The sequence below is a fragment of the Molossus molossus genome, unplaced genomic scaffold (genome assembly GCF_014108415.1).
Source record: "Molossus molossus isolate mMolMol1 unplaced genomic scaffold, mMolMol1.p scaffold_m16_p_12, whole genome shotgun sequence".
In the NCBI taxonomy this organism is placed as follows: domain Eukaryota; kingdom Metazoa; phylum Chordata; class Mammalia; order Chiroptera; family Molossidae; genus Molossus; species Molossus molossus.
Window position 1 is genome coordinate 87606885 of NW_023425347.1, and position 14901 is coordinate 87621785.

The 14901-nt window shown below is 43.5% G+C and overlaps 1 protein-coding gene across 1 annotated transcript; it reads left to right on the forward strand.

The window, feature by feature from the left end:
- Positions 1-1875: 1875 nt before the first annotated feature.
- SYF2 (SYF2 pre-mRNA splicing factor) lies at positions 1876-9364 on the forward strand. Its single transcript, XM_036256175.1, has 7 exons — positions 1876-1926; positions 2161-2271; positions 3002-3127; positions 4967-5084; positions 5438-5528; positions 6948-7046; positions 8547-9364. The coding sequence occupies exons 1-7, from the start codon at positions 1900-1902 to the stop codon at positions 8710-8712; spliced, it is 738 nt and encodes a 245-aa protein (XP_036112068.1). The 5' UTR covers positions 1876-1899; the 3' UTR covers positions 8713-9364.
- Positions 9365-14901: the final 5537 nt, after the last annotated feature.

Genomic DNA, 14901 nt, shown 5'->3' on the forward strand with positions numbered 1-14901 from the left:
GTTTCTTGCCTTCCTGTATGACAGGCCATCCAAAAGCAGACTTTTGGATTTTATTGTAGGAGAGATGAAGTATACAACTGTATTATGTCTGTATTATTTTACTGCCTCAGAGAACAACGTGGTAAGGATGGAAAGAGCAATTGTTCGGGAATAAGAAGGTCAGAGGGATATACTGACTTGACTACTCAATGGCTGTGTGATGTAAAGAAGTCTCTTAGGTTTGGTTTGAAACAGGGTGTCTCAAAGTAAGAGTTTCACTGTTCAGAGGTACTCCAGAGGATTGTAGATGCTACTGAATGACTATCACATACGGACAGACAAAGGTGCAGGGGGCCTGGCCAGGTGACAGGTTTCAGTTCCCAGAATTGCTGCTTCCAGGGGCTGTTTCTCCTCTGAGCTCTCCACCTGCACTTGAGGCAAGGAGGACTGGCTGGAGGTGGGGCAGCTCTGCTTCTGCCTACTGCCCAGCAAGAACCACCTAGATGAGCCATAGGGGCTGCACTGATGTTCAGTCCTACCAGTTACACCAATACAGTGTGTTGTTAAACTTTTAGATTTTTGCCCTATTATCTTCCAGTTCCCCATACAAAAAGAATAACCCACTGAGATTCTGATGGGAATAACATTACACTTAGACTCACTTACATACTCTTTTTGTGATACTCTGTTTTCATATTGTCTTCCAACCAGAAAATCCTTCACCTATTCAAACTTAATTTTTTTATACTTCAAATTATTTTGTGCCTTTCTTCATGTTACCATTTAAACTTTGCCCTGGCCAGTTATGCTCAGTGGTTAGAGAGGGGAGAGCGTTGGCTGCAGACTGAAGAGTCGCGGGTTCAATTCCCCACCAAGAGTATGTACCTTGGTTGCAGGTTCAGTCCAGGGTTCGGTAGTGGGGGAGGCAACCAATCCATGTGAGACACATCCATGTTTCTATCTTTCTCCCTCCCTCCCGCTCTATCTAAGAATCATTGGAAAAATAGCCTCGCGCCCTGGCCGGTTTGGCTCAGCGGTTAGAGCGCCGGCCTGCGGTCCAGAGAGACCTGGGTTTGGTGCCCGCTAAGGGCACGTACTTTGGTTGCAGTTTGTCCCCGGCCCTGGTTGGTCGTGCAGGTGGCAGCCGCTCGATGTGTCCCTTTCATATCGATGTTTCTCTCCCTCCCACTTTGTCTGAACAGAAAATGAAAGAATGTCCTGGGTGAGAATAAAAAAATATATATATATATCCTCGGGTGAGGATTTAAAAGAAAGAAAATTTATACCTAGGTATCTTATTTGGGGGCTTACTTTTTCATTTATAGATCGAATTGGTGGTTACTGGTGCAGAAAAAAAATACTTTTCATACATTCAGCACCTTACTCTATTAACTTAAGCATTGTTACTCCTTCTGGCAGCTTCCCTGTCGGACACGGACGAGTCAACAGGATGGACGCGTCTGCGCTCCTGCAGTTCTCGTCGCTGATGCGGGAAACGGAAAACGAACAAAGAGAAGTATCTTGAGCAAATTAAAATGGGGCCTTAAGACAGTAGTAAGGGCCTACGTGAGACAAGCTAGTCAGGCGAGAGCTGCCTCAGAGTAGGTGGCACTCTAAGCACTGTCCACTCAAGGGAGCAGCGCGGAGTTGACGCGACTTCCTACTAGGCTCAGGGTCTGCCATTCCTCCTCAGCCATCCCTTCCCAGCGCTTTCAGCCCTTCTTTCTCCCCGTCCCCTTCCCCTCGGCCTTCTGCGGCTGCGCAAGATCCTGCCCAATCGAAAACAACTCACTGCTAGAAGGAACAGGGATTGGTAGCAAGCTCCAGGAAAAGGCGGGGCTTACCGTAGATTATTAATATCTATCGGAAAGCCTACGGAAGTGCTGTGTTATTGCCGGAAGTGGGGAGAGGAAGGTTGTGATGGCGGCTGCGGCTCTAACTGAGAAGGTAAAGTGCCCCTGGCTATACCCAGGGGTGTTCGTAGGTGAGGGTTCCAGGGGGCGGCAGGGGCGAGAGGTGGAGGGGATGCCTCGGTGCCGGGCCAGGGAGGAATAGACAATGTGGGGTCGGGGTTGGCAGTGCGGGCCCAACGCGGCCTGTCAGGACCGTCGGGGAATCGGCCTTGGCAGCCCCGGGAGAAGCTGAGTCGGCCCTGTCAACAGCCGGTCCCCCTTGTCGCAGGTGCTGGTGGACAGCACGGAGGAGCAGCAGCCTCTCGCGGCGGCGGAGGAGTTGTCTGCCCAGAAGCGCGAGCAGAGACTGCGCAAATTCCGGGAGCTGCATCTGAAGCGGGTGAGTACACCCAGCTAAGACCTGTCAGTGGTCAGGCCCCTGCGTGTACGTGGGGGGGACGAAGAAATCGCATCAGCGTGCTGAACAGACCTGCACAACTAGATGAAAGATCTATCCCGCACAGCTGGTTCTCAAGCCTGGTATCACATTGTAATCACTTTTGAAAATATACTTGTCCCTTGAACAACGCCTGGGTTAGCCCCCTCGGTCGAAAATCCACATAAAACTTTGGATTCTACAGTCGGCCCTTCTCATACTTAGAGTTAACCAACCAAGCAGAATGAAAACAGTTTTAGTTACACATACATTTTCGACTGTGTGATAACCCTGATGTTGTTCAAGAATCAGATGTATTTTTTTAAATATATTTTTTAATGTTTTTATTGACTTTTTTTAGAGAGAGGGGAAGGGAGAGAGAAATAGAAACATCCATGTGAGAGAGAAACATCCCTGGGCTGCCTCCTGCATGCCCCCTACTGGGGATCGAGCCCGCAAAGGGGAGCCTCTGGAGCAGCAAACCAGTGCAGCCCAACACATTTTTCTGGACTCCATACAAATGCAGATCTAGGTAGGCAGTTCCCTTGATTAAAATCCTTTGATGGCTCTCTGTTGATTTTAGGATAAATGAGATCCCCTTGTTAATGTGTCTTACCTGAACCTCAAAGAAGGCAAGATCTGTTTGGATTGATTTTCATGTTTCAGCTACAGACTTTCTGTGTTATTATTTTAGAATGAAGCCCGTAAGTTAAATCACCAGGAAGTCGTGGAAGAAGATAAAAGACTTAAATTACCTGCAAATTGGGAAGCCAGAAAAGCTCGTTTGGAGTGGGAACTACAGGAAGAAGAAAAGAAAAAGGTTAGGAACATCTCTGCTGTCTTCATAAGTGGGTTACTCAGTTCTTCTGTTGTATTGACACAGAACATGGTGGTTTTGTACACTGGCGCTGGAGCCAGACTGCCAGAGTTTGGATCTTGGCTCTGCTTTTTACTAGTTGCAAGCAACACTTTGGGTGAGTTATCTAACCTGTCTGTGCCTCTGTTTTCTCATCTCTAAAATGGAGACTGTGATAATAATTGAATTAATTATGAGTTAGATGAGTCAGTGCTTTTGAAACATTAAAACAGGTTCTGACACCTGACAGATGTTAAATAAGTATTATTTTTAAATTAGTGTGCTTAGCCCTGGCTAGTTTGGCTCAGCAGTTAGAGAGTCAGCCCGAGGAACAAAGAGTCGTGGTTTGATTTCTGGTCAAGGGCATGTACCTTGGTTGTGGTTCAGTCCCTGGCCCTGGTCTGGCTTGTGTGGGAGGCAACCAGTCGATGTGTCTCCCCCCCCCCACCTCCCACTCTGTCCGAAGATAAATGGAAAAATATCCTCAGGTGAGGATTGAAAAACAAATAAATAAATTGGTGTACGTATTTCTTATATATCATAGCACATTCTTGAATTTTCTTTCTCTCTCTCTCTCTCTATATATATAGTTAATCCTCAACCAAGGATATTTTTTTCCATTGATTTTTAGAGTGGAAGGGAGGGGGAAGGAGGGAGAGAGAGAGAGACAGAGAGGGAGAGAGAGAAAGAGAAGCATCAATGTGAGAGAGACACATCAATTGGTTGCCTCCTGCATGACCTCGACCAGGGCCGAGGATCAAACCTGCAACTCAGGTACATGCCCTTGACCGGAATCAAACCTACAACCCTTTGGATTGTCGCTCTAACTGTTGAGCAACATTGGTGAGGGCTTTCTTTTAATATTAATCATTATTTTATTTTTTAATCCTCACTTGAGGACATTTTTCTCTTTATCTTCAGATAGAGTGAGAGGGAGAGAGAAACATCGACATGAGAGGGACACATTGACTGGTTTTCTCCCACATGACCCCGACCAGGGCCAAGGTCGAACCGCAACTGAGGTACGTGCCCTCGGCCAGAATCAAACCCACGATTCATTGGTCCGATGCTCTATTGCTGAACCAAACTGGCCAGGGCAATTAATCATTATTTTAAAAGTATTGCTAGGGCCCGGCCAGTGTGGCTCAGTAGATTGAGCATCGTCCCATGGACTGAGAGGTCCCAGTTCGATTCCCAGTCAGGGCATATGCCTGGGTTGTGGACTCAATCCCCAACAGGGGGCATGTAGGAGGCAGTTGATTGATGTTTCTCTTTCACATCACTGTTTCTATCTTTCTTCCTTACTCTCTCTCTAAAAAAATCAATAAAGCCCTGGCCGGTTTGGCTCAGTGGTTGGAGCATCGGCCTGTGGACCAGAGAGTTCCGGGTTCGGTTCCCCCTTGGGGCATGCACCAAAAAAAAAAAATCAGCCCTGGCTGGTTTGGCTCAGTGGTTAGAGTGTCGGCCTGCGGTCCAGAAAGAACCGGGTTCGTTTCCCTCTAAGGGCGTGTGCCTCGGTTGCAGTTTGTCTCCAGCCCTGGTTGGTTGTGCAGGTGGTAGCCACTCGATGTGTCCCTTTCATGTTAATGTTTCTTTCTCTCTCTTCCTCTCTCTCCCTCCTACTCTGTCTGAACAAAAAAATGGAAAAATGTCCTCGGGTGAGGATTAAAAAAAAAAAACAATAAAAACATATTAAAGAAAAAAAAGTGTTACTAGATAACTTCATTCAATCTTTCTTGATTTAAAGTAGGTCAAATAATTGCTTGTATCATAATTGCAAGTTTCAGCTTTTTTCTTTTTTAGGACTGTGCAGCAAGAGGGGAAGACTATGAGAAAGTGAAGTTACTGGAGATCAGTGCTGAAGATGCAGAAAGATGGGAGAGGAAAAAGAAGAGGAAAAACCCCGACCTGGGATTTTCAGGTAAAATTGGTTTTTACTTTATTGAAAGGGCTTATTAGGTAAGCACTGCCTTCAGTGTTTTTGGTTTATAAAAGGATACACCCCTTCAGGGATATTCTCTAAGAGGCATAAACCCAAGAAAATACAAATATGTCTCCTAGGGCAGCGGTAAAGGCTGTCCTTCAGTCAGCTGGATTCTTTTATTCTTCATGGTAAAACTAATCAAGGCTTGTATTATCAGCATCTTCAGGATAGAAGCTATGTTTAGATTGGTGTCTTGTGCATATATTACTAATCAAAATTTTGATGTTTTTTCTGAATCATAATGACCAAACAGGGAAGTATATTATCTTTGATTCTCATTTTCTTTCTAGATTATGCTGCTGCCCAGTTACGCCAGTATCATCGGTTGACGAAACAGATCAAACCTGACATGGAAACGTATGAGAGATTGAGAGAAAAGCAGTAAGTTGACAGTAATGCATGTTTTTTTCTTTTTTTTTATCCTGAGGTAATGTAGATATATTGTGTGTGTGTGTGTATACACACACATACATACACACATCAATAATGCTTAGGTCTGGGTTAGCTGATAGCTGTCTGAGAATGATTTCTGGTCTTAACACTATTTTTTTTTATCCTCACCCGAGGATATTTTTCCATTTTTTGTACAGATAGAGTGGGAGGGAGAGAAGGGAAGGGAGAGAGAGAGAGAAACATCGATGTGAAAGGGACACATCGAGTGGCTGCCACCCGCACGACCAACCAGGGCCGGGGACAAACTGCAACCGAAGTACGTGCCCTTAGCGGGAACCGAACCCGGGTCTCTCCGGACCGCAGGCCGATGCTCTAACCGCTGAGCCAAACTGGCCAGGGCTATTTTTTTTTTTTTTTAAACATTGATGTGAGAGACACACCAATTGATTGTCTCCCTCATGACCCCGACCAGCCCGAACTACAACCGAGGTACGTGCCCTTGGCTGGAATCGAACCCACGACTCTTTGGTCCTACAGCTGATGCTCTAGCTGCTGAGCCAGACTGGCCAGGGCTTAACACTATTTTTAAAAAATAATAATGTATTGTTGATTTTTTAGAGAGGAAGGGAGGTAGAAACATTGACATGAGAGAGAAACATCGATTGGCTGCCTCCTGTTCACCCCCTACTAGGGGATGGAACCCGCAACCCAGGCATATGCCCCTGACCTGGTATGGAACCAGGACCTCTCATTCCGTGGGACCATGCTCAGTCCACTGAGTCACATCGGCCAGGCTTGGTCTTAACACTATTTATCGCTTACTCCACAGCAGTTAAGCTCACCACCTGGTTATTCTCAAGCTGGGTGTTTTACGATTGGATGTTGAGTGGTTAGCATGAGGCTATCATAGTCTAAGATATTCTTTTATGAGGCAAACGCTTTAGTGTGAACTTTTTTTTTTTTTGTAAAGGACCAGCTAGTAAACATTTTAGACTTTGTGGACTATATGGTCTCTGTCATAACTACTCAGCTCTGCTGTTGTGATATGAAAGCAGCATAGAGGATATATAAACAAAGGGTGTGTGTGTGTGTGTGTGTGTGTGACTGAGTCCCAGTAAAACTGTTTGCAAAAACAGATGGTGAAGCTTGCTGACCCTGCTTTAGTGGAAAGAGAAATAACCTGAACTTGGAAGCAAGTCCTTAGACCTCTGGTACTTGACTCTTTTACCTATTGAATGAAGGTGTCAGAGTGTGATTTATTAGATTCCGTCCAATTCTGTATTTTTTAAAAAATTTAAGGTAGAATCCCATAGTAAATATATGTATATATTTTACCTCTCACCGTGAATGGATGAAAATGTGGCTCACTTGTAGTGTTACCATAAGTCCATTTTGTTGTCTTTTCAGTGGAGAAGAGTTTTTCCCAACATCCAACAGTCTGCTTCATGGAACGCATGTGCCTTCCACACAGGAAATCGATAGGATGGTTACAGATCTGGAAAAACAGTAAGTACCCAGGAGAACAGCAGACATTTTAAATGCTTAATGGCAAAATGGACATAATGAACTTAGAATGAATCGTATAGACATATACTTGCTGATTTCTGATTTAGCATCTGTAGTGGTTTTGGGGACAGACAAGTGTGAGTTGAGTCCATATGATTTGGAATGGAGAAGCAGAATATGATAAAATTGAATTGTTATATTTGAGGCAGGGAAGGGTCTAAAGAAAATTTTTCTTTAAGAACTTTAACAGTCAGTCACTCTGCTCTTTGATTTGGAGAAGTAGGAATGTTCTAGTAAATGTATCTTCTGTACATTTGTGTTTCTTAATACTGATAGGAATCAATATTAGGCAGAGCGAAATGAATTTGTATTTTAGGAGTTAATACACGTGAAGTATTAAGAATAGTGTCTAGCCCTGGCTTAGTTGCTCAGTGGTTAGAGCATCAGCCTGTGGACCTAAGGGTCTCGGGTTCTATTCCTAGTCAAAGGCATGTACGTAGGTTACAGATTTGATCCCTGGCCCCAGTCAGGGGCATGTGGGATGCAACCAATTGATGTGTCTCTCTCACATTGATGTTTCTCTCTCCCCCTCCCTTCCTCCCTTCCTCCCTTCCTCCCACTCTATCTAAAAAAAAAAATCAATGGAGAAATATTCTCGGGTGAGGATTAACAACAACAAAAATAATGCTTGTCTATCATATACTGTGCACTCCATATTAGCTGTGGTTATTACTAATATAATTATTGTAATCATCTTCCTTTAAGTAATACTTTATGTGTCCAGTTTCTAACAATGTTATCCTTGCTGTTTTAATGATGAGTTTTTGTATATTACGGGATTTCATCCAAGGTTGTGCTGTTAATGAGCAGTTTCAACTTGATCTTTATGAAAACTGCTCCCGCCACTCTTCAAAGTGTACTCAGTGCACTGATTTTATTAACTACAGTGATACCTCGGTTCTCGAACATAATTCGTTCCAGGAGGACGGTCGAGAACCGAATTGTTCGAGAACCGAAGCAATGAAACCCAATAGGAAAGCGTGACTCCACAAAGCGTGACTCTCTCTCTGCACTCACACTGATAACGCAAGCAAGGCGCGCTGGGCCGAATGAACGCCATTCGGCTCAACTCGGAAGTTCGAGTTCCAAATATTTGTTCGGATTCCGAGACAAAAGTTTCTCGAATCCTGATTTGGTCGAAAACCGAGGCGTTCGAGAACCGAGGTATCACTGTATTTGGCCATGTTCTAATAAGACCAAAAAAGAAGGCCACCCCTGGCGAGGTAGCTCAGATGGTTGGAGCATCCTGATATGCTAAGGTTGAGGGTTCAATTCCCAGTTAGGGCACATGCAAAAATCAGTGAATAGATGAATATATATATAAGTGGAACAACAAATCGATGTCTCTCTCTCTCATTTTTCTCTCTCTAAAATTAATAAATAAAATTTTAAAAAGAAAACAAATTTAAAATTTTGTAAATTATTTTTTCTTTCCCTCAGAATTGAAAAACGAGACAAATATAGCCGGAGACGACCTTATAACGACGATGCAGATATTGACTACATTAATGAAAGGAATGCCAAATTCAACAAGAAGGCAGAAAGATTCTATGGGAAATATACAGCTGAAATTAAACAGAATTTGGAAAGAGGAACAGCTGTTTAATCTCCTTCAGGAACTGTTTTTAGAAGCTTGAGAATGGAGTGAAAATTTCTGCTAGCAAAACTCAGTCTATGCCTTCCCACTCAGCATTTAAAAATAAATGTTTTTTCTTAAACAAATATTTCCAAATTTTTGTGCTTGGATATAAGATGTATTTCTTGTAGTGTACTTTTTTTGTAATAATCTTCTTTGTATAAATTCTAATTATATTATTTTTGTATGTATTTTAAATGCGTGATTGTTTAATCTTTGAAGCATTTTGGGCTTAAGGTTGCCAGTACGAAACAAATTCAGTCATTGTCGCTTTGAATAATGTTAGGAATTTGATAGAATCTAGAGCCGGACTCAGAAACCATATGGGGTTGTAGATTCTGAAGCTGAGGACAGTGGTGAGGACGGTGTGGCAGTGGTGAGGACGGTGTGGCAGTGGCTACCGGAGGGCGGGTGCAGGCTGCATCCCAGGCTGCTGATGACCAAGTTCAGGAAGAAATATCCTGTGACTATTGACCATGTACTTGTTCCCTTTTTTACAAAGCAAATACTGTGGAATAAAATCCCTACTAAAACCTCTGTTGATCATTTTAGAAAATATTTGTATATATACACATATACATGCTTCTGTTCCATGAACTTAAACTTTTTTATTATGGAAATTCCAAACATACTCAAAAGGAGACAATAATACAATGAACCACATATACCCAGTACCCAGCTTCAGTAATCATCTCATGGTCAATATTGTTTCATCTTTATTTCTATCTACTTTCCCCTCTATGCCTCCCATGTTCTTTTGAAGCAAATACTAGACGTATAATTTCATCCATAAATATTTCAGTATGTATCTAAAAGATACATGCTTAAAAAACCCTATAGTACTATTGTCATAGCAAGAGTGCAATTTTAATGAAAGTCCAGAGAGCTTGATATAATTTTTCCTACATGTTGACTAAAATGTTAAACATGTAATTTGGATATTTTAAGTTAGTAGAAATCTGAAACTTAGAGAAAATTTCACAAATGTTTTGGCTTTAGTGTTTAAAGGTAATTTAACATTTAATAGCACCTGGTGATTAGTCCCTTTTAAAATCGTAGTACTTTCTATTTCTGTTCTCATTTTGTTTCCTCTCCTAGCACTTCTATGTGCGATTAATCAGGTCTGGTCATGGCCTTGATACTACCTCTGAAAATAGGTTGAATATGTCTCTTTCCATATCTAATACCTCAATTCAATTCTTTGATCCTGACTATTGCAATAGCCTGAAAAAAATTAACTTCAAAAAATTGTCAAATTGAATCTGGCAATGCATTTAAAAGAATAATTCACTAACAGCCAGCAGGGTTTATTCTCAGCATGCAAGAGTAGCTTGTAGACCTGTCCAGTGTCAATTCTTTCTTCACTATCAACCAGAACCCTGATTTTTTTTGTGAGTTTGTGGTAAAATTCCCGGCTAAACACTTGCCTTCCAACACCAGCTTGCTGTTACAGGTGGTCAAATGTTATAGTCTGGCTAATAAGACACAATCTAATTTATTCTGAGAAATCTTTCGTTTTCCTGCTACGGTAGTTGCCATTCCCTGTTTCTCCCTTCCTTCTTTCTGCTTAGACCACATACATGAGGCCTGGAGTTGTAGCAGCCAGTTTGTGCTATGAAGTAACAAGCATGAAGATGAAAGGCAACATGTGGAGGAGATTGGAGCAGACTTGGGCCCCTGCTGGCATTGCACGGGCCCTAGGTGCCTACCTCTCATCTTCCTGTTTTATGACATCGAATACATTTATGACTAACGCATGATTCAGTTTCAGGGTATCTGTAAATTAAATGTTATATATACAAAAATCAATAGTTTTTCTCCACTCTAGAAATAAGCCCCTAGAAATGGAGATGGGAGGATATAGTCCAGTCACAATAATAAATACTATGACATTTAGACAAATTTAATGAAAAAGCATTGGATCTATGTGGAAAAAAAAAAAAGATAAAATGTCACTGAAAGAGCAAACAGGAGTCTTCTACTTCCAACCAAGATGGAGCGACAGGACATGGACTTGCCACTGAAACAATCAAAGAGGAGAGCAAATATGAAATGACAGTTTTCAAGATACAGGGAGCCGGGTAAGGAAGGCCAGTGATCCGCCCGGCTGCCTGCCTTGGAGGACTTCCGGGCTATGGCACCTGGAGGGGGAGCCCAGGAGGACCCCAAGGGTTCCTTTGGTTCAGCATATAGAACAGAAAGTCTGGGGCGACCACAGTGGCAAGAGCTCAAGGCACAGAGTGCTGGAGGAGACAGCCTCACACAGATCCCTGGAAGTCGGCAGAGGAAGTAGGATGTGTGTGAGGAAAGGACTTGAGGCCGAGGAAAGAACCACCTAAGGATTTGGGGGAACAGCGCCTGGCCAGGACTAGTTTTTTCCCACCAACCAACAGTAGAGAATTAATTACCTTCAGACTAAACACTGTTTGGGTCTTGCCTAACAATCTCTGAAGACCTGAAAGAATCCAACTGTTTCTAAGTAATTTAACTACATCCTAAAACAAAGATCGAGGATAATTACTAAAAAACAAAACAGAACAAAAAAACAATAACAACACAACTGCCTCAGGTAGGTGGCTCAGTTGGTTGGAGCATTTTCCTTTTCCACCCAAATGGTTGTGGGTTCGATTCCTGGTCAGGGCGCATATGCGAGACAACCATTAATGTTTCTCTTTCACATTGATGTTTCTTTCTCTCTCCCCTCAATGAACAGATCCTCTGGTGAGGATTAAAAACAAAACAAAACACAAAACCCCACAACTCTCCAGTACCCAACAACCTCAAATTCACAATGTCCAGCATCTAATCAGAGAAACAGGAAAATAGGACTCACAATGAGAAGCAAAATTAAACTTACCAAGAACTGACACAGTTGTTCAAATTAAGAGAAGAGGAAATTAAAACAGTTGTTATAACTGTACTCCACATGATTAAGAAGTTAAGGAGAGACATGAGGATATAAAAAGGCCCACATTGAACTGGTAGACATGAAAATACACATCTGAGATGAAAAATACACTGGGTTGCTCTGGCCGGCTTGCTCAGTGGTTAGAGCGTCGGCTCTCGGACCAAATAGTCCTGGGTTTGATTCCGGCCAAGGGCACGTACCTCAGTTGCAGTTTGTCCCCGCCCTGGTTGGGGTCCCACAGCGGGTAACCAATCAATGTGTGTCTCTCACATGGATGTTTCTCTTTTTCTCTCTTCCCCCTCTCTCCCTCCCACTCTTTCTGAAGATAAATGTAAAAATATCCTTGGGTGGGGATAAAAAGAAAACCACACTAGGTTGTCTCAACCCCAGTGCTGCTCAGTCCCCTTTGCCACCCTCATTCTGTTCACCTCCCCATCAGCGGTCCTGGCTGGGTTATGCTCCTCTAACAATGCTCCTCTCTCCTGCTCCTGCCCGTCAGGGCAGGGCTGCCTCCCCATTGGCCCAAAGCTGTGACATCTTAGTGGGACAACTTCCTCATTGGCTTATTTATTTCCAAGGCCTTCTCAGAGAAGTGAGGCTTAATTATTGCTCCACTCAACTGTGTGCTCTAAATTGGGAGGCCCAGTTGAAGTTTTTGGCCAGGTGGTGGAGCTGAGCATAACAACATGATCTCCAATAGTTAAAATTCACTGTAGTGTGGCAGTGTTCCAAGCTGGCTCTGGAGTGAGTTTGTCCCCACTGGAGTCCTCTTAAGGCCTTAGTGGCGATAATAGCACTAACCTCACAGGATTATCGTTGGTACTAAATGGATAATCCATGCAAAGTACTTAGCGCGGTGGGGTGTGCAGGGTAAATGCCCATGCGTGTTGGCAGTTAATGTACCACCCTCACAGTCCTCAATAAGACTCTTGCTCTCTCCTTTCTCAGGGCAGAAGCACTGTGCAAAAGCCAGTAAAAGCATGGACTAAGGTGCCAAGCAGCCTGGATTCGAATGTCAGTTCTTTCATTTGCCAGGCAAAGATCTGGGACGGCACCTGCATTAGTCCGCTAGGGCCGCCACCACAGAATACCACAGACGGGGGCCCTACCCAACAGAAACCACTCCTCACCGTTCGGAAGCCTGGGAGTCCAAGGTCAAGAGCAGCAGGGGTGGCTTTGGGTGAGAGATCTCTCCTTGGCTTGCAGATGGCACCTTCTTGCTGTATCCTCACATGGCCGTTCCTTCCTGTTCCTGCACTCGTGGTGTTTGTTCCCTTCTTTTTTTATTGTTATTTTTTATTTTATTAAAAAATGTTTCTTTTTTTAAATTCCTTTTTTTTTTTTTTAATCCTCACCTGAGGACATTTCTGCATTCATCTTCAGGCGGGAGGGAGAGAGGGAGGAAGGGAGAGAGAGAGAGACATCGATGTGAGAGAGACACACTGATTGGCCACCACCCACACGACCCCAACCGGGGTGGGGACAGACTGCAACTGAGGTACGTGCCCTTAGCGGGAAACGAACCTGGGACTCTTGGGTCTACAAGCTGATGCTCTAACCACTGAGAAAACTGGCCAGGGCTAAATTCCTTTTTTAAATTGTCTATCCTTGAGAACACATCCTTTTTAAATTTAACTTTATTTTTAAAATTTTTATTATTATTTGTTTTAATCCTCACCCGAGGATTTTTTTTTTTTTTTTTTTACATTTATCTTCAGACAGACTGTGTGGAGAGAGAGAGAGAGAGAGAGAAACATCAATGTGAGAGAGACACATTGATTGGTTGCCACCTGCATGACCTGGAGACGAACTGCAACTGAGGTACATGCTTTTGGCCAGAATCGAACCCGGGACTCTTTGGTCCACAGGCCAATGCTCTAACTGCTGAGCCAAACCAGCCAGGGCTGGGCTATTGTTATTTTTAAAATAAGGACATCAGTCCTATTGGATTAGGGCCCCACCTTTATGACCTCATTTAACTTTTTTTTAAGTATTTTTTTCAATATGTTTTTATTGATTTGTGTTTTTTAGAGAAAGAGGAAGGGAGAGAGAGAGAAACATCAGTGCAAGAGAGAAACATGGACCCATTACCTCCCATACACACCCCGACTAGGGACCAAAACCGAAACCTGGGCATGTGCCCTGACCAGGAATCAAACTGGTGACCTTCTGGTGCACAGGATGATACTTAACCAACTGAGCCACACTGGTCAGGGCCTATTTAACCTTAATGCCTTCTGTAAAGGCCTTGTCTCCAAATACAGTCACATTGGGGATTAGGGTTTCAGCATATAAATTTGAGGAGGACACATTTGGCCCATAAAATCAACCACCCACTTTGTGTTTCAGTTTCCCCAGGTCTAAAAAGTGTTAATGATACCTACCTCAGAGGGTTGTTGGGAGGATTAAATGAGTGTAATGATCTTACACCAGTGCCTGTTCATAGTGGTTACTATGTGAGTTATAATAATGCCATATTACTGAACATTCAGAAATCTCCCAGGGAGGTAGGATTTCCACTCCCTGCCCACAAAAGTCTTGGCTTCTTTTTTCCGACCAGTACAGACTTCCTCTTTCTGCCAATCTGGAGCTTTGCAGCAGTAGGAAACCCGGGAGCTTTGAAGCCCCCCATCTCCAGACCCCTCTTCACCCCAGCACTCGTCCAGTGGCAGTGACCGAGAGCTGCTCTGGGCCCTGGCCTGCTCCTCCGGGCTCCCTTCAGCTCATCGCTGATGCAGGTTAAGTTTGTACTCTGCCTGAGCTGCTTTTCCGGTGAGAGTCGAAATCCAGTTTCTGACAAATGACAACTACTTGCAGAACCCAGGGATCTGAGACTAGAGGTCTCACCTGGCTTTTCGCTGTAACAGAACCAGAACTTGTGGTCAAATCATTAAAACAAAATCACACCCTCTTTTCCATAAAAATGTCCACATTTTGGATAAATAATTTATTCTTGTCCCTGTGGATGGGGTCATCATATTTTTGTTTGGGAACATACAGGGTGATGGGAGCTGCAGAGGCTGCAGGGACCACAGGGAACTGGAAGATACTGACAGCCTCTCATCTGGCTGAGACGTGTGTGCACACGCGCGCACGTGCTAGGAGGGGACTGGTGTGTGTCTCTTCAGCTAGAAATAGTCCTTTTGGGAGAAATGAAAAACAAAACAAAACAAAAACCCAACAATCTCAGAAACATACCCTAGAATGTATGGAAGATGTTCATCACATATTTGTAAAATAAATGTAAAATT

Bases quoted from the DNA above. Each gene is read 5' to 3' on its own strand.
- SYF2 (XM_036256175.1), top strand. From the start codon at position 1,900: ATGGCGGCTGCGGCTCTAACTGAGAAG. The intron at 2,272-3,001 runs GTGAGTACACCC...TTATTATTTTAG, and splicing joins GGGAGCTGCATCTGAAGCGG to AATGAAGCCCGTAAGTTAAA. The intron at 7,047-8,546 runs GTAAGTACCCAG...TCTTTCCCTCAG, and splicing joins GTTACAGATCTGGAAAAACA to AATTGAAAAACGAGACAAAT.